Here is a 17,869-nt window from a genome sequence, read left to right on the forward strand (position 1 = left end):
TGAGCTGCCGTTGCAATTAGCGATGTTCTATGGAGTCGAGCAGACAATAAAGCTAATTAATGCCCAAATGAAGGACCAATATCCCCCAGTGCTGCAAATTTCCTGGCATTGTACCGGCTTCTTGTTCTGCCAGAAGCCTGGTAATACTGCAGAGCTGGCTTCTGTCCAGAAACTGAGTAGACCATGGGTCATTCAAATAATTCTCAGTGTCAGGGGACTGCAATGTTCACAGTGATTCAAGATCAGCCACACGAGTGGCTAACCCTCCATCTTGAGGCCTCTCCCTGTACTTTGTCCTCTTTTTCACTACTGAAGAGGTAGGCCTTCATGAGCACCTTCATTTTAACCTCTCCCAGTGGGCCTACCATCCTAATATTGCAACGTACCCTTCTGTTGAGCCACCCTTTCTCTTGTCTGCCTATGTTCCTTAGTTGGATTGTTAATGCGAAAATGGCCATTTAGGAGACTACTTCACGTAAAGTTGCTGCAGGGCAGCCTGGGGACTTGCATATGATCAAGACATTGGGGTCCAGACCCTTCCCTAATGGAAAACTCAGCCCATGGTAATCAAACTTGATTCAGACTTGCACATGCATCATTAGCAGCGATCCCTGGCACTTGGGGAATTGATATTCCCCTTTCTAACCACGATGCTAAAATAAACTTTTAAATAATTTTGAGTGAAATGAAATATAAATTTTTGTTTGTTAATACAGCACTTCAGTACCACTGAAAAAAGAGATGCTTCAAAGCTTTCTGTAGTGTGCTCATCAGGACATTCACAAGAATATCAAATGTAAAGGGAACAACAATTGATACTTCATGAGAAGATCGTGTTTAGTTGGCAAATGGACTGTGATTGGTAGAGGTGTTGCAATGGAGAATGCACATTGAACTGATGACTGACTGCTAACGGTGAAACTTTGTTTAAATTCAAACCACGCAGGATGACTCTGGTCAAGGCATTGTCCTGGGGAATGAAATAGAGAATGGCTGTCAACTATTTTGTTCAGTTGAAACAAACGCAATATTCTTTCTGCCTGAAAAGAACAGGGCTTTGTGTATTAATGTATGTAGATTCTAAAAAGCAAAGGTGTGTCACACTGCAAGCAGGCTGATGATCCTTAATTGGTTGTCAGCGTAATCCTCATCACACTCATGATTGTTTAGCAAATGTTGTCCAGTCCCAAAATTACACCTAATGTTGGACACTGTGTTTTGAGTTTTGCAAGCATGGGGTGGTTGGGAGCGGTTAGTACCTTGCCACTTATGAACAGCCAGAGGGGCGAGTATTCAACAATTGGACAACATTTGCTTAACAATCCTGAGTGTGCTAAACATTGCGCTGACAACCAATTTAGGATTGTCAGTTGGCTCAGTGTGTAAGGAACTTGCTAAATCCTGGTCTGTTTCATGTTTCTCGTTTAATCCATGTCCTGCTGGCTGGTTATAAAATCACAGACTTTTGGTTTTGAACTGTACACTCCCCTCCCCCCAGGCTACAAGCTCTTATGTGGACTGACTCCGAAAGATCTCCTCTGATTCAGTGGCGTAGCCCGTGATGTTATGTTGAGGACTATGCAAGCAGCTTGTTTGAAATCTGGGCCTTAGATAAATTCACATTCGGGTTTGGTGGATCTTTTCAGAAACTTCTGGAACAGGAGAAGCAAGCTCCATTTTGTCAGTTCTGTGAAAGATCCAAGCCTAAAGCAGCTTTAAGGCAATCCCTCTAAGATTTCCCCCTACCAGACGATTTAAGAGGCTCCCAGCCAGACCTGTGAAAGGCACTACTATTTAAAAGAGAGCAGGCAGCAGCCAGACCTATGAAGGGAACTACTGGTTTGAAAGGCTGTGAGCAGGTTCTCCCACTAGGTCTCTATCTGTTTAATCCTCTGACTGAATGGCTGGGAAAAGCCCAGTCTGAGAACTCTCTTCATGATACAGCCAGAATCTCTGCACGGAGATCAGACAAGCAGTTGAAAGTCAGAATGGATATAAAATCTGCTGTAAATTCCCAGGTAGAAAAATCCAGTAATATCTCAAAGAGACTGAGTGTCCATCTGGTGGTCGCATGATATAATTGCACATACCTGAATCTCCTATGTGAAGGTGAGTCCCCAGAAGACAACCTACAGTCTGGGAGTTCTAGTGGATGGTAGTCCTTAACAGATCTGAACTCATCCGATGGTTTGTAACATTCTGAAAAGATCACCGCCTACAACGACCTCAGTCTCAGCAGCCATGATCCTCAAATCTCTCATACCCTTTGATTCCCTGTTATTTTTAATCCTTTCCCTACCCCCATGTATGTTTGTCATGTGCGTGTGGGTGGAGGGGGAGACGGGGTTTTGGGAATAGTAGACCATTGTTCCATTATTTCCATTATATGTTCATCTTTTACTCTTATAAATAAACAGTTTTTAAAAATGTTGTACTTATAAATCTGGTGCCTGTAACTTACTGGTGCAGCCAAGGGTTAAACATCTCAGGAAGATACACAAGTTTTTGCTGAATTAGGGCAGCACAGTGGCACAGTGGTTAGCATTGCTGCCTATGGCGCTGCGGACTCGGGTTCGAATCCCGGCCCTGGGTCACTGTCCGTGTGGGGTTTGCATATTCTCCCCGTGTCTTTGTGGGTTTCACCCCCACAACCCAAAGATGTACAGGCTAGGTGGATTGGCCACAGTAAATTGCTCCTTAATTGGAAAAAATAATTGGATACTCTAATTTTAAAAAATAAATAAATACATTTTTGCTTAATTTACTTACGCTGGGACTCTGGGGTCTGTAGGGCTGGAACCGACCTTGCACGCGACCAGAGTATTGTAACAAGTGTGACACATCTAGATGTGTGCACGGGACAAGAGGGGGATTCAATTTACACAGCACTAATTTCTTCTCTCACCATTTGTTATCACAATCCCAGTTGATGTTATAACTGGACGGGAAGATGCCAGAATGAATCCTGGCTCAAAAGACCGGAACTTTTATTAGTTTTAAGAACAAAAAAAACATTTGTTAAACATGAGAAGTTGGATTATTATATCATACTCCTTTACTCCCCCTTATCTTAACAAATGCACACAGATTTTAAAATTTAACATGGATTACAAAGTATATCTTTAGTTATAATGATCTTATTAACACAAAATATCCCTTTTAAGGACACAAGATGACCATGGTCAAATGCACAACTTGTTACTGTCTAGTTTTCTCCTCAGAATCCCTCAGACAATTGTCACATGCGAGCTCCCAACTCTACTCCCAAAAACACACTTAATTCTTCTCTGATAATAATGCTTTCCCTTAGCATTCTGAAGTCCAGTCCCGATTTTACAAATGGTACTTTCAAACAAAGCTTCCACTCCACACAGTGATTCCAGTCCACGATTTTGCACCAACCTCTTTCGGATTTCTTTGTCTTGGCTGCTGTGCAAACTGCGCACAATTGCTTTAACTCTCAATTCCCAGGTCGTATTAAAATGACATCAGACGTTTGTTTTGTCTTTGAAGTTTGCTGTCTCACTTTAAATCTAATTACTGTGTGTGTCTCTTTAACTCAGAACACTTTGCTTACCCTTCCTCGAATTCTTCTAAACAATACCTTGGTTTCTGTTCACTTAACTTGATAGTCTGTCGCAATTCCCTGATTACCTGGACTGTATCTTGTTTCTTAGGAAGCCTGCATCTTTGCAACTGCCTTGTCCTGTCCAGCTTCTCCAGGCAGAGTTGAAAGCCATTCACTCCTCAGTGACCTGGCTTCAACTGCTCTGGCTTCCAATTAAAACTAAAAACAAAGGAAAGTCCTTTCTTCCGGAAGTGGGCTCCTGTTGCTCAGCACTGACTAACTTTATTTGTTCTTCACACCATAGCCCTCTCTAAGCCCAACAGAAACACAGAAGGAGGCCATTCAGCCCATTGGGTCTGCACCGACCCACTTAAGTCCTCACTTCCACACTATCCCCGTAACCCAATAACCCCTCCTAACCTTTATGGTCACTAAAGGCAATTTATCATGGCCAATCCACCTAACCTGCACATCTTTGGACTGTGGGAGGAAACCGGAGCACCCGGAGGAAACCCACGCACACACGGGGAGACTGTGCAGACTCCGCACAGACAGTGACCCAGCAGGGAATCGAACCTGGGTGTCTGGCGCTGTGAAGCCACAGTGCTATCCACCTTTAGTAAGTGCAAATAAGTTAACGGGACAGCTACCGTGCTGTCCAGTTAACTTATTTGCACTTACTAAAAACGCAAGGAAGATTTACAACGTCACCTCCATACTCAGACAGTAAAGAGAGGGATAGAGAAAAGAAAGTGTTACAGTACAGAGACCACAGAGAACAAAAATATTAATTTACGTGAGTTCCAGCGCCTGGAATCAAAGTCCAATGAGGAATTCCTTCACAGACGCGGCGGGCTAAATACAATGTTTTAAAATTCACTTTTCCGGTGGTGTTGACTTCACAAAATGAGGTAGGCAATTCAGAGATGAATCAGTTTTGTAGACAATGATACAGTACTTCCAGCAGAAGCAGGTTAGAACGGCCCAGGTGCCCAACCTGATAGAACTACATCCATGTGGCCTGCCAGTCCGATACTGAAGCAGACTGACCTATATAATTTAGCAAGGCAATGTTACTTGTTCCACGAGGCAGAGGCCTAAGTCAAATGCCTCCATCCCACCACCAGCTCTTGAATAAAATATGTGTATCCATTGTTTGGAATTCGGCAGGGGCTCAAATACTGCTAAATGTCCCAACCATTATGAGTTGAAAGGAATACTTGAGAGGCCTTTCATCGTAGAAGACTCTCTGTCTCATATTGACAAGCCTGTGTTATCAAATGCAAATGGCCTTTGTATAGCACCTTTGAAGTTGGACTGTGTAGTCCCCAGGTGACCGTATGTGGCTCCTCAAGGATAACAAAGTGTGAGTTTTCTCGAAGGGCAAAGTTGCTTCTTTTGTTCTGAGCTCACAGACAGACATAGGGCGCGATTCTCTGCTCCCCAGGCCGGGTGGGAGAATCGCGGGAGGGCTGCTCTGGCACCCCCCGCGATTCTCCCACCCCCCCTCCCCCCCAAAATGGCATGTCGCGTTTTGCGACACGCCGCTCGGAAACGGCGACCCGCGATTTTCCGGCCCATATGGGTCGAGCGGCCTGACGTTCCCGACCTGTTCACGCCGGCGGCAACCACAGCTGGTCGCTCCCGGCGTGAACATTGCACGAAAGGTAAGTTTGGGGCCTGTGGGGGGCGCAGAGGGGATTGAGCACCACGGCCGTGCTCGGGGGGGGGACTGGCCCGTCGGGCCGGCGTCTCTAAGAGACGCACTCTTTCCCCTCCACCGCCCCGCAAGATCAAGCCGCCACGTCTTGCGGGGCAGCGGAGGGGAAGACGGCAACCGCGCATGCGCGGCTGACGTCACTAAGGCGCCACCGGCCTCGTCATTATCGGCACGCTGCCTTGACGCCAGCGTCAAGGTCCGGCGGCCGAGTTCCCCACAATGCCGCTCCTAGCCCCTCGGGGAGGGGGAGAATTGGGGGCGAGGAGCGGCCTCCGACGCCGTCGTGAAACACTCCGGGTTTCACGCCGGCATCGGCCGTTGCGGAGAATCACGCCCATAGTTTCAGCCATTTTAAGGATTTTGTTCAGCCAAGATATATTTTTAAAATTTAGAAATAGCATTCCAAATACACACATACATATATATAGTAAAGAAGTGCAATGTGAGGTTGTAGTCTGGAAGTTACATATCTTAATACACAGAGCCCTGGTCTTTGCAGACAGAAAGAGCATGTACACATATTGTGCCTGTTACATCTAAGCAAAATAGGTGACAGCCATTCTTTGATGCATACCCCAGGGCAATGCCTTGACCAATCCGAGTCTACCTGTCTGGTTTGAATTTAAACAAAGCTTGACACTTAACTGTCAATATTTATTAACCGGTGCGTTCTCCTTGGCAATGCCTCTACCAATCAGTGTCTGCTTACTAATCAATCAGCACTCTCATCTTGAAGTAGAATTGTTGTCCCTCTACATTTGGTGTTCTGCAAATGTCCTGATGAGTACAAGATAATGTTATGGGCCAGGGTTTAGAGAACGCCAAAGTGTATCATGGAGTTTACCTGACCCACATCTTTTAATAGATTATGGTATGGGGAGCACATGGCCCACTCTACAGGTTTGGTACAGCAGAAATAGAAAGGCATTTTTAAAGTAAAACAATGTTTATTCTATGAACTCAAGTTAACCTTTTTAAAACATAAACCCCCAAAGAATACAACACTAAGTAATCCTTAATAACTTCCCAAACAACATCCAGAAGACAAAATAATCACCTTTTAACAGAAATACATCAGGTTTACATTCACTACTGAAAACATTTATAATTCCGAATTCACCAAATGATCAAGAGATAGTCTTTTCATGGCAGAGAGATCAATAGTACCCCTGCTTTGTCTGGCTTCAGCTCCAACACGGAAAACAAAACTAAAACACACCCTGCAGCAAACAGCCTAAAATGCTCCAGCCACACTCTGACATCACAGATGAACACTTATTTCTTAAAGGTACATTTCTTAAACACCCATTTCTTAAAGGTACTCTCACGTGACAATAAAAATCTTCAATGTGTGTCTTTTTTCAAAATATGTATGGTAAAATGTTATGTTGCAGAGGCATATCTATTTGATGAGATGTTTTTCTTAAAAATTATAGCTACAATGTAGTGAAAAGAATATTGCACGCCTGCACAATGATTTGGATGCCGCAAAGCAATCCCACAATGTTGATTTGGAACGATGGTCACAGAAGAACCTTTTGGTGCAAAATGAGTTGAATTCAAGCATAACTGAATTGCAGGATACTCTTGCGAGAGTGCAGGAATACAAGACAATAATAAAACAACTGAAAGAAGATTTGGAAAAAGCAAAGCAACTTCATCACGAGAGCACAAATCTAGTAAGTGTTAACGAAACACTGAATATATTACACTAAACATCAGCCCATAAATCTTTCTCAATTTTATTTACTACAGTGATTAGGCTCAACCTACAAAACGAAATATTCGCTTCCATATATTGTCCTTTATCATTATTTTGAAATTTAAAAAAAATTGAAGTTCTTATTTAAACTTCGGATTTACAAAGGGGAGTAAGAGTTGGCGGATTTTAACAGTTGGCATCTTTTTGAGCATCCTACAATTGGAAATTAAAAAAGACATCTTTGCTGCATTGTGGCTATTTCAAAGAAAGTTAGAATTTCAGTGGAATTACTCCAAATAAAAATTTTGCCTGATGATATTTTTCCATTTGATAATAAAACATTTCTGCATGACAATTACTATGTGTAGAAATATGGTGCATAACTGTATATTTGTTCAAGTAATGTTTTTCCTGAGGAATATCGGGCAGAATTCTCCGACCCCCCCCCCCCCCCCCGCAGGGTCGGGGAATCACCCGGGGCCAGCGTAAATCCCGCCCCCGCCGTGGCCGGAATTCTCCGTCACCTGGGAATCGGCGGGGGCGGGAATCGCACCAGTCGGCGGGCCCCCCGCGGCGATTCTCCGGCCCGTGATGGGCTGAAGTCCCGCCGCTGTCAGGCCTCTCCCGCAGACGAGTTTAAACCACCTCTGGTGCCGGCAGGAGCACGCGTCACGAGCGGGCCCCGGGGTCCTGGTGGAGCGCGGGGCGATCTGACCCCGGGGGGTGCCCCCACGGTGGCCTGGCCCGCGATCGGGGCCCACCAATCGGCGGGCGGGCCAGTGCTGTGGGGGCACTCTTTTTCTTCCGCCGCTGCCAGAACCTCCACCATGGCGGAGGCGGAAGAGACCCCCTCCATCGCGCAGGCGCCGGGGTGACATCAGCGGCCGCTGACGCTCCAGCACATGCGCGGACTCACGCCGACCGGCGAAGGCCTTTCGGCCAGCCCTGACGCCGGTCTGCGTGGTGCCAAAGGCCGTTGCCGCTGGTCGGCGGTGCAGGAGCCACTCTGGCGCGGGCCTAGCCCCTAAAGGTGCAGAGAATTCCGCACCTTTGGGGAGGCCCGACGCCGGGACCCCCCGCCCCGCCGGGTAGGGGACAATCCCGGCCATCATCTATAAAATTTGCTGTGATTGTTCTGGTTAAACAAATAGTAAATGCATCTATTGAAAGCTGTCAATGACTAAAACCAGCATCAAATCTCATTGTAAATGTATCAGTGTTTCACCTCTGACTTCTGCCCAGACCAATCTGAATGTTTTAATGTGGTCTTTACACAAATGATTTTTCGAGGATAAAATTAAAGTTTTCAAATTATCCCATTAGTATAATATTTTTCTGGAAAGCTAAACAGCTCCACCCAAAGCCAATGAGAAATGGGATTGCCTTCTATCAAAGCCAACTGTTTGTTTCTATAGGTTGAGCAACATGAAGGCACCATCAAAAAACAGAATGGTGAGAATTTGCACTTAAGAGAACAGATTGATCTTCTGAAGGATAAAATTACAGAAAGCCACATTCAGGGAAAAGCCTCTGAAGCTACTGCAGATCTGTACAAGCAGAAATATCAAACAAACACAGATAGAATACAAGAGCTAGAGAAACTTGTGCGAAGTTTTGAAGAAGAATCAACGTATTTGAATAATCAGGTATGTTATCTTTCATCAGTAATTCAGTTTTGTTGCTTGATTGCATTACTAATCACATTAATTATATGTTTAAACATACAATATTTCAATCAAAGAAACATGCATCTGGACAGTGGTCTACACAGCAAATTACTTGTCCGTGATAGAACCCTTTCTCATTCCCATTCTGAAGGGTGAATCAGATGGACTCTTTAATTGTTCAGTTGTAAAACTCTCCCAGCCTGAAATATTAATTTACATTTTCTCACTGAGGTATCCTTATTGTGTCGTCGTCGTCCCCCCCACCCTCCCCCTCCCCCCGCCCCTTCAACCACTGCACTCAGTGACTTCTTATCCTCAATGATTTTAACGTCAATTGAAATTCATGATCTCACTCTTCTGAATTCACTACCTTCCTATCCTCCCTTACCTCTCGCTGCATGTTAGCTCTCTGATCCATATAAGCACCTCAATGATCTTGCCATCTCTTACGGCTACGCAGTTCACATCATATCAATTCCATTTCAGCCATCGTTAATGGCTCTCTCACTTCAGATATGATCCATCTCTTTCAAATCTGCCGCACCTCTCCTCAAAAAAATATCTACTTGGTCCCTCTGTCTTGAAAACTATCACCCCATCTCCAACCTCCCTTTCCTGTCCAAAATCTTTGAAAATGTTGTCGCCTCACAAATTCATGCCCATCTTTTTTGGAACTCCATGCTTGAATCCCTTAGCAAAACATAATGAATTGTGACCAAGGTAAATTTTTCCCCTTCGTCCTTGTCAACCTATCTAAAGCCGTTGGCATGATAACCACTCTCCCACAGTGCCTCTCCATTGCTGTTCAACTGAGTAATACTGACCATCCTGGTTCTATTCCTAACTAATTGTATCCAGAGAATTACCTGCAATGGCTTCTCTTCCCACTCCCATGATCTTACATCTGGTGTTGCACAAGGATCTATCCTTGACTCCAACCTATCTCTCTTCTATATGCTGCGCCTTGGTGACATCATGTGAAAGCACAGCACTAGTTTCCACTATACATTCTAATGACATCCAGCTCTACCTCACTGGCACCTCTGTAAACCACTCCAACGTCCCTAAATTGTCAGACTGCTTGTCCTACATCTAGTACTGGATAAGCAGAAATTTCTTCCAGTTAAATATTGAGAAGACAAAATCAATGTCTTGGGTCTTCACCACAAACCCCATCCCCGAGCCACCAACTCTATATTCCTTCCACTTGTACGTGTTTGAGGCCGAAGTAGACTGCTTGAAACCTCGGTGTCATTTGACTCCGAGATGAACTTCAGACCACTTATTCGTCGCATCCCCAAGACCATCTCTTTCCAACTCCATGACATTCCTGATTCCATCCTTCTTCAGCCATCAAAGGCAACAACATGGTGGCACTGTGGTTAGCAATGCTACCTCACAGCACTATGGACCAGAGTTGACTGTCTGAGTGGAGTTTGCACATTCTCCTCATGTCTGCGTGGGTTTCCTCCGGGTGTTCCGGTTTCCTCCCACAGTCCAAATATGTGCAGATTAGGTGAATTGGCCATGGTAAATTGTCCCCCAGTGTCCAAAGGTCAGGTGGGGTTACGGGGTTGCAGGGGAGGGGGCCGAGGTAGGGTACTCTTTCAGAGGACTGGTGCAGATTTGATGGGCCAAATAGCGGCCTCCTGCACTATGGGATTCTATGATATGTATATATAATGCCTTTAATAGTAAACCACCCCAAGTAGCTTCACAGGAAGCCAATAAAGCAAAATTAGAGTATTGGCCAAAGACCTACGCAGGGATTCTCCGACCCCTGCGCCTGGTCAGAGAATCGGCGGGGGGCGCAAGAATCGCGCCACACCACCCTGACGCCGGCTCGGCGATTCTCTGCCGCCGATTTTCAGGCACCTGCGAGATCGCCGCTGCGCTGGTTGGTGGCCCCCCAGCGATTCTCCAGGCCGAGTCACACCAGCGTGGGCTACGTATGGTCCCACCCAGCAGGACCTCAGAGTTCTGTCTGCGGGGGCCCTTCTGGTGGGGATGGGGGGGGGGGGGGGTAGATCCAACTCCGGGGGGGGGGGCCTCCATGGTGGCCTAGCCCGCGATCGGGGCCTACCGATCGGCGGGCGGGCTAGTTCCACGGGGGCCCATGTTCCTCCATGCCGGGTTCCTCTAGGGCTCCGCCTTTTTGCCCGGGGGCCGGCGCAGGGACAGGAACCCACGCGCATGCGCGAACTTGCGCCGACCATAGCGTGCATGCGTGGATGCACGCTGGCTTTCGGGCGCTGGAGCTGCGAACACCACTCTGGCGTCATACTAGCCCCCGAGGAAGGGGTGGATACCTGCCTTTCAGGCCCGTTACCGCCGGTGTGGCTCCCGCCGCTTTTCACGCCGCCGTCAGAACTTGGCCGCAGGATTGGAGAATCCCGGCCCTAAGCTTTAAGGAGTGTTTTAAGGAGGAAAGAGAAGTGTAAAGTCAAAGAGGTTTAAGGAAGGAACACAAAAGTGGAGTGCCTAGATAGCTGAAGATTCTGCCACCAATGGAATAAATAAATTCAGGGATGCTCAAAAGGCCAGGAGCTGGTGAGAGCAGATAACTTGGACGGCTGCTTTGAGGAAATTAAACAGATAGGAAAGGGTGAGGCCATGGAAGGTTGTGAAAAGATGGATGATAATTTTAAAAGGAAGGCGTTGTCGATCAGCGGGTACAAGGGTGAAGATGAACAGGATTTGGCGTGAGGAGTTTGGATTGACAGCATAGATTTGGATGCATTATATTGGAGCTTGGCCAGAGGTGCATTAGAAGAGTCAAGTCTGAAAGTAGCAAAGGAAGGAACAAGGGTTTCAGCTCAGATGCTCTGAGGTGCAGCAAAGTCTGTTGCTGCTCCAGCGGTAGAAATAGGCGACCTTGGAGATATTCATCCAGGGATCAAATATGATACAAAGGCTGTAACTGTCTGATTTAGTCTCAGATATTTTCCAAGGAGAGGAATGGAGTCAGCTAGGGAACAAAGTTTGGAGCAGCGAGCAAAATCAGTAGGTTCAGTCTTTCCGCTATTTCATTGGGAAATGTTTTGGCTTATCCACTACTGGATTTCAGGTAAGCAGTCTGATAATTTAGCAACATTGAAGAAATTGAGAGTGATAGTGGTGAGGTAAAGTGGGATGTTGTCATTGTACATGTGAAAACAAGCATCTTGCTTTTGATTAATTTCCCCAGGGGAAACGTGTTGATGAGAAAAAGAAGAGGGGCCAAGTGTAGATCCTTGCAGGACATCGGGGTAACAGCTTCTCTTCCAGGGAGCAGGAAGGGAAGCTATCATAAGTGTTATTCTAGCTGCAATTAGATCTTCCCTGCCTTTGTTACCTCCAGATTTGATTATTCCAATGCACGTCTGGCCAGTTTGCCACATCCTACCCTCCGGATCTTAAGGTAATCTAAAACTCTACTGGCTGCGTCTTAATTCACACTAAGACCCGTTCACTCGTCACTCCTCTGCTTGCTGACTTAAGCTGGCTTCCACTAAACCAACATATTGATTTTTAGAATTCTCATTCTTTTTCTCAAGTCCATTCCATGGCGTTGCCCCTTTTATCTTTGCAATCTCCTTTGCACTCTAATATCTGCACTCTTCTAATTCTGGCCTTCTGACCATCCCCAATTTTAATTGCTGCATCATTGGTGTCTGTGGCTTGAAGTACCAAGGTCTTAAGCTCTGGAATTCATTCCTTAACCTCTCCACCTCTCTATCTCTTTCTCCTCCTTATACCTACCTCTTTAATAAGCTTTTAACCATCTGACCTAATATCTACTTTTGTGGCTCAGTGGATATTTTGCTTTGTACTGCTTCTCTAAAGTGACTTAGGGTGTTTTATGCATTAAAGGAGCGATAACAGTACAACTTAATGTTATTGTTGGTGCTGCCTTAGGAGGTTCTTGCAGTATGTGGCTTTAGTGAAGTAGCTTTTGAGGTGTTTCTTCAGGTTGTGTTATTGATAATAGAGGTATGACAGGGTTAGAGATACTTCCATATCATGAATGAATGATGTCAGTATTTCATCTGAAGTATTAGGAAGAATATTGTGGGTGTATTTTCTTTGTTATTCTTCTCTTTGTTCCGGTACGTGGCAGTTGTGTTTCTGCACTTACAGGTAAGGCTGGAGGTGATATCATTAGCAAACTATATTTTAGTTATCATTATGCTAACTATTTACATGGTAGGCTCTACACAAGGCTCAATGTAGAACTGTCTTTCTCCATACTCTGTGTGATCGTACTCAAAAAAAGTCATAGTTTCCTACAGTGCAGAAGGAGACCATTCGTCCCAGCAAGTCTGCATTGACCTTCCAATAGAGTACTACCCAGGTCCACACCCTGCTCACACCGCCTTATCCCCGTAACCGAACATGCACATCCCTGGACACGAGGCGTAATTTAGCATGGCCAATCCACCTAAGCTGCACATCTTTGGACTGTGGCAGGAAACTGGTGCACCCAGAGGAATCCACACAGACACTGGAAAAACGTGCAAACTCCACAGGGATAGTCACCTAAGGCAGGTATCGAACCTAGGTCCCTACGCTGTGAGGCAGCAGTACTAACCATGACGCCATCGTGCTACCCATATATGCCACCGTGCTGCCAATTCATCACTGATGATGTAGCCTACACATTTGCATATTTAATATTAACCCTTTTTATTACACTTTCCTCTGTATGTGAAGATAAATCATTTTTAGCTTAAATTCAGTAGAAGATATGTTATTTAATTTTACTACACATGGCTCAGAGGAATATGGAGATGTATGACCTAAAGAAATTCCCAGCGATGCATAAAACATTTCTTTTCCCACTTCTGTGCTCTGATGTTACAGTTCTTTTAATGCAGTTATTGCTTCTTGTTTAAGAATTAGGTTCAAAAACATTTTGTTGCTAATAGGTTCATGGTTCATGACTGGCACACTTTCATGTGACGATATATACTTCACTTTAGAATGGCTCCCACCCAAAATCTCTTTTGGAGTAATTGTGCAGACCTTGTGGACAGCGAAAATGCAAACATAATGGGACTGATTTCTGTCACTTCATATGGTGTTACAAACCAGAAAAAAGGTGGAGAAGGACATTTAGCTTTTTTGCACATGCCAAGCATTTCTATCAGACAGGGAAAATTTAATAATACGCAGGTTAAATAATAATGCTTGCTGTGTTGTTTTCCTGTCTGCAGTTAAAGAATCACCCCAACTAGGCACTCAGAATTTCTGGATTGCACTTGTAGGCTGATAAGAATCTAAAAAGGGGAAGGAGACAGCAACTTTATTTTGAATGGAATAATTCTGGAGAGTCTTTTCAGTAAATGTAAAAGCTATGTGCTACAGATGCTTGAGATCAAGGAAATTTTTAGACCTCAGTCAGCGTTACATTTTTGAACCATAATCATTTAGTCCTCTTCGGAATACCATTCTGTTTGTTGCCCTCGAATCATATTTACGGGTTTTCTTCATTGAAGTCACCAAACTGCAAAAGATTGAGAAATTGCAAGCGCAAATGACGTCCAGTACAAATTGAGTTTCCACAGTTTTCTGCACTGGTTTAAAAACATTTCACCGGAGGCTGCGCCTCAGCCACTAGCCTGCACATCCCAAACCCCAAAACAAAATCTGGTCACACCTGCAGATTCCACTGCCAAGCTTCTGCTAATTGTTCCTACAGGTGGTCCTTCGAGGAGGCCCGGAGCAATGATAGACAGTATTTAAAAGCTTTTAAATATTAAAATATAACTAATTTACTGCAAAACTCACTAGTGTGCATCAATGAAACTAATAAGTTGTTCTGTATAGATTTTTTAAGTCATTTTGAATTATTTAAATCACAGGCGGTAGACTCAGCAGTCTGATCAAAATGTTTAGCTTTTTATAAATGAACCCATATTCACCGGGAATAATAACACTGTACCAGGATATCACTCATAAATATATGAAAAAAAAATGAAAATCGCTTATTGTCACGAGTAGGCTTCAATGAAGTTACTGTGAAAAGCCCCTAGTCGCCACATTCCGGCGCCTGTCCGGGGAGGCTGGTACGGGAATCGAACCGTGCTGCTGGCCTGCCTTGGTCTGCTTTAAAAGCCAGCGATTTAGCCGAGTGTGCTAAACCAGCCTATCAAGGAATAGGTTTCAATGTCATTTCCTGGGGGTAAGGTCAGAGAGAACATGAGCATCAATAGGAGGCTGAGGAGACGAGTCCCAGACTGCAGAGACAATTGGCAACACCAAGGGTCTATCATTCACCAGTTGCCTTTCTGCAAATGAGTGACAGGCAGTGTAGGATATGGCTGCGAAGTCTGGTTTGCCACATATACCACATGCTCTGAGAAGACTTGACACCTCATGGGTTTGGAGGCTTCCCCCTCACAGTGGCCCTGAAGATGATGGAAGCACTCAATTTCTTTGCCTCTGTGTCTTTCCCAGGGAGCAACTGGGGACCTTTGGGGCATTTCACGTCAGTAACACAATGGTACATTCAGGAGGTGGCCAGTGCTCTTTATAGGAGGGCCCATCATTATGTGAACTTTGCTGCAGGTAAAGATAGCCAGACTCAGAAATTCATGGGCTTCACAGATACCTTTGTATTCTCTCGGGTGAAGGGAGCAATAGACTGCTTCCATATGGCTATAGAGGCTCCCTGGCAGCAGCCATAAGGGCTTCCGTACTGTAAAGTTGGTATGCAACCATGTAAAGCACATTGGACGGGATTCTGCGGGAATCGGCGGGGGGGGCAACTCTGGCGCCGAGGAGTGGCATGAACCACTCCGGCGTCGGGCCACCCCAAAGGTGCTGAATCCTCCGCACCTTCAGGGGCTAGGCCGGCGCCGGGGTGGTTTTCACCGCGCCAGCCGCGGGGAAGGGTCTTGGCGCCACGCCAACCGGTGCCGAAGGGGTTCCGCCGGCCGGCATGAGTTGGCGCATGCGTGGGAGCGGCAGCATGTGCTGGTGTCATCCCAGGATAAAGCAGCCCGCCTGATTGTTCCTCCTTTTACAAACATTCAAACCCTCCATCACCGACAAACAGTGACAGCCTTGAGTATCATCTACAAGATGCACTTCAGTAACTCACCAAGGTTCCTCCCCCGGGGGGGGTCACCGCGTTGGTCATGGCGGAGGACCACAGCAGCCGGCGCGGAAGAATAGAGTGCCCCCACGGCACAGGCCCGCCCGCAGATTGGTGGGCCCCGATCACGGGGCCAGATCCCCCTGCGCCCCCCCCCGAGGACCCCGGAGGTTGCCCGCACAGCCAGGTCCCGCCGGTAAGTACCTACTCTAATTTACGCCGGTGGGACTGGCCGAAAACGTGCGGCCCTCGGCCCATCGCGGGCTGGAGAATCGCCAGGGGGGCCGCTACCAGCGGCCGCCGACCGGCGCGATTCCCGCCCCCACCAAATCCCCAGTGCCGTAGAATTCAGCAGCCGGCGGGGGCGGGATTCATGCCGCCCCCCGGCGATTCTCCGACCCAGCAGGGGGGTGAGAGAATCCTGCCCAGATTATTTTTTATTCATTTAAGGGATGTGGGCATTGTTGGTTAGACCAGCATTTATTGCCCATCTCTAGATGCCCTTCAGAAGATGTTGGTGAGTTGCCTTCTTGAAGTGCTGCAGTCCATGTGGCGTAAGTATACCCTCTGTGCTGTTAGGGAGGGAGTTCCAGGATGATTCCCCAGTGACACTGAAGGAGCGCCAGTATATTTGCAAGTCAGGGTGGTGAGTGACTTGGAGGGGAACCACCAGGTGGTGGCGTTCCAGGTATGCTGCTCTTGTCCTTCTAGATAGTAGTGTTCGTGGGTTTGGGGGTGCTGTTGGAGGAACCTTGGTGAGTTACTGCAGTGCATCTTGTAGATGGTACACAAGGCTGCCACTGTTTGTCGGTGGTGGAGGGTTTGAATGTTTGTGAAAGGAAGAGTAATCAAGCAGGCTGCTTTGTCCTGGCTGTTGGGAGCTTCTCGAGTGTTGTTGGAGCTGCACTCATCCAGGCAAGTGGAGAGTATTCAATTACACTTCTGACTTGTGCCTTGTAGATGGTGGACAGGCTTTGGGGAGTCAGAAGGTGAGTTACTCGCAGTAGGATCCCTCACCTTTGACCTACCCTGGCATCCACAGTATTAATATGACTAATTCAGTTCTGTTTCTGATCAATGGTAACTCCCCCAGGATGTTGATTGTGGGGGATTCAGCGATGGTAATGCCATTGAATGTCAAGGGGTGGTGGTTAGGTCCTCTCTTGGAGGAGATGGTAATTGCCTGACACTTGTGCGGTCATAGAGGTCATAGAATTTACAGTGCAGAAGGAGGCCATTCGGATCATCAAGCCTGCACCGGCCCTTGGAAAGAGCACCCTACCGAAGCCCACACCTCCACCCTCTACCCGTAACCCAGTAACTCCACCTTTGTTTGGACACTAAGGGCAATTTAGAATGGTCAATCCACCTAACCTGGCCATCATTAAACTGTGGGAGGAAACCGGAGCACCTGGAGGAAACCCACACAGACACTGGGAGAACTTGCAGACTCCGCACAGACAGTGACCCAAGCGGGAATCGAACCTGGGACCCTGGCGCTGTGGCGCGAATGTAACTTGCTACTTGTCAGACCAATGCTGGTTATTGTCCAGGTATTTGCTTCCTTTGGACATGGACTGCTTCATTATCTGAGGAGTTGCGAATGGAGCTGAACATTGTGCAGTCATCTGCAAACATCACCTTAAACTCCCTCATGGAGCAGACCATTGTACTGCTGAAGGTGTGATTCAGATGCCTGAATCCTCTGGTGGCTCTCTGCTTATATGCATCAAAGAGGGTTTGTGACATCATTGCATCAAAATGTTTGTCGTGCACTTCACAACCTGAATACGCAGAGAGGTAAGGCCCTGCCAGACGGTGAACTGGCTGAGGAGGAGCCCTCCTCGGAAGATAAAGATGAGGAGGTTCAGGAAGCCCAGGATGATGCTGAGGGATAACATGAATGCCATGATGTCCTGGAGGACGGGAGATGTGGGAGGCGAGCCCGTGACAGCCTCATAGCTGAAAGGTTCCAAGAGGAGTAAAACTAATTCCAATCATCAGGAGGCATCTCCTCTAGCCCTCCAAGCCATTTTGTGACTTCCGAGGGAATAGTTGAACCATCGCTGAGAGGACGGGTCCTGCATTCACACTTGGGCTTTAAGATCTCACGACTCACCGGGGCCAGATCTCA

At 46.5% G+C, this 17,869-nt stretch overlaps 1 protein-coding gene across 6 annotated transcripts in view; it reads left to right on the forward strand.

Annotated features, from left to right (window-relative positions):
* LOC119972633 (putative leucine-rich repeat-containing protein DDB_G0290503) overlaps nucleotides 1-17,869 on the forward strand; it is a 590,251-nt gene that overhangs the window by 307,632 nt on the left and 264,750 nt on the right. For all 6 annotated transcript variants that reach the window (XM_038809653.1, XM_038809656.1, XM_038809657.1 and 3 more), the window contains 2 exons: nucleotides 6,725-6,967; nucleotides 8,406-8,636. In XM_038809653.1, the coding sequence (XP_038665581.1) occupies nucleotides 6,725-6,967; nucleotides 8,406-8,636 (474 nt within the window). The remainder of the gene's footprint in view (nucleotides 1-6,724; nucleotides 6,968-8,405; nucleotides 8,637-17,869) is intronic.

The sequence above is a fragment of the Scyliorhinus canicula genome, chromosome 10, assembly GCF_902713615.1.
Source record: "Scyliorhinus canicula chromosome 10, sScyCan1.1, whole genome shotgun sequence".
NCBI lineage: Eukaryota > Metazoa > Chordata > Chondrichthyes > Carcharhiniformes > Scyliorhinidae > Scyliorhinus > Scyliorhinus canicula.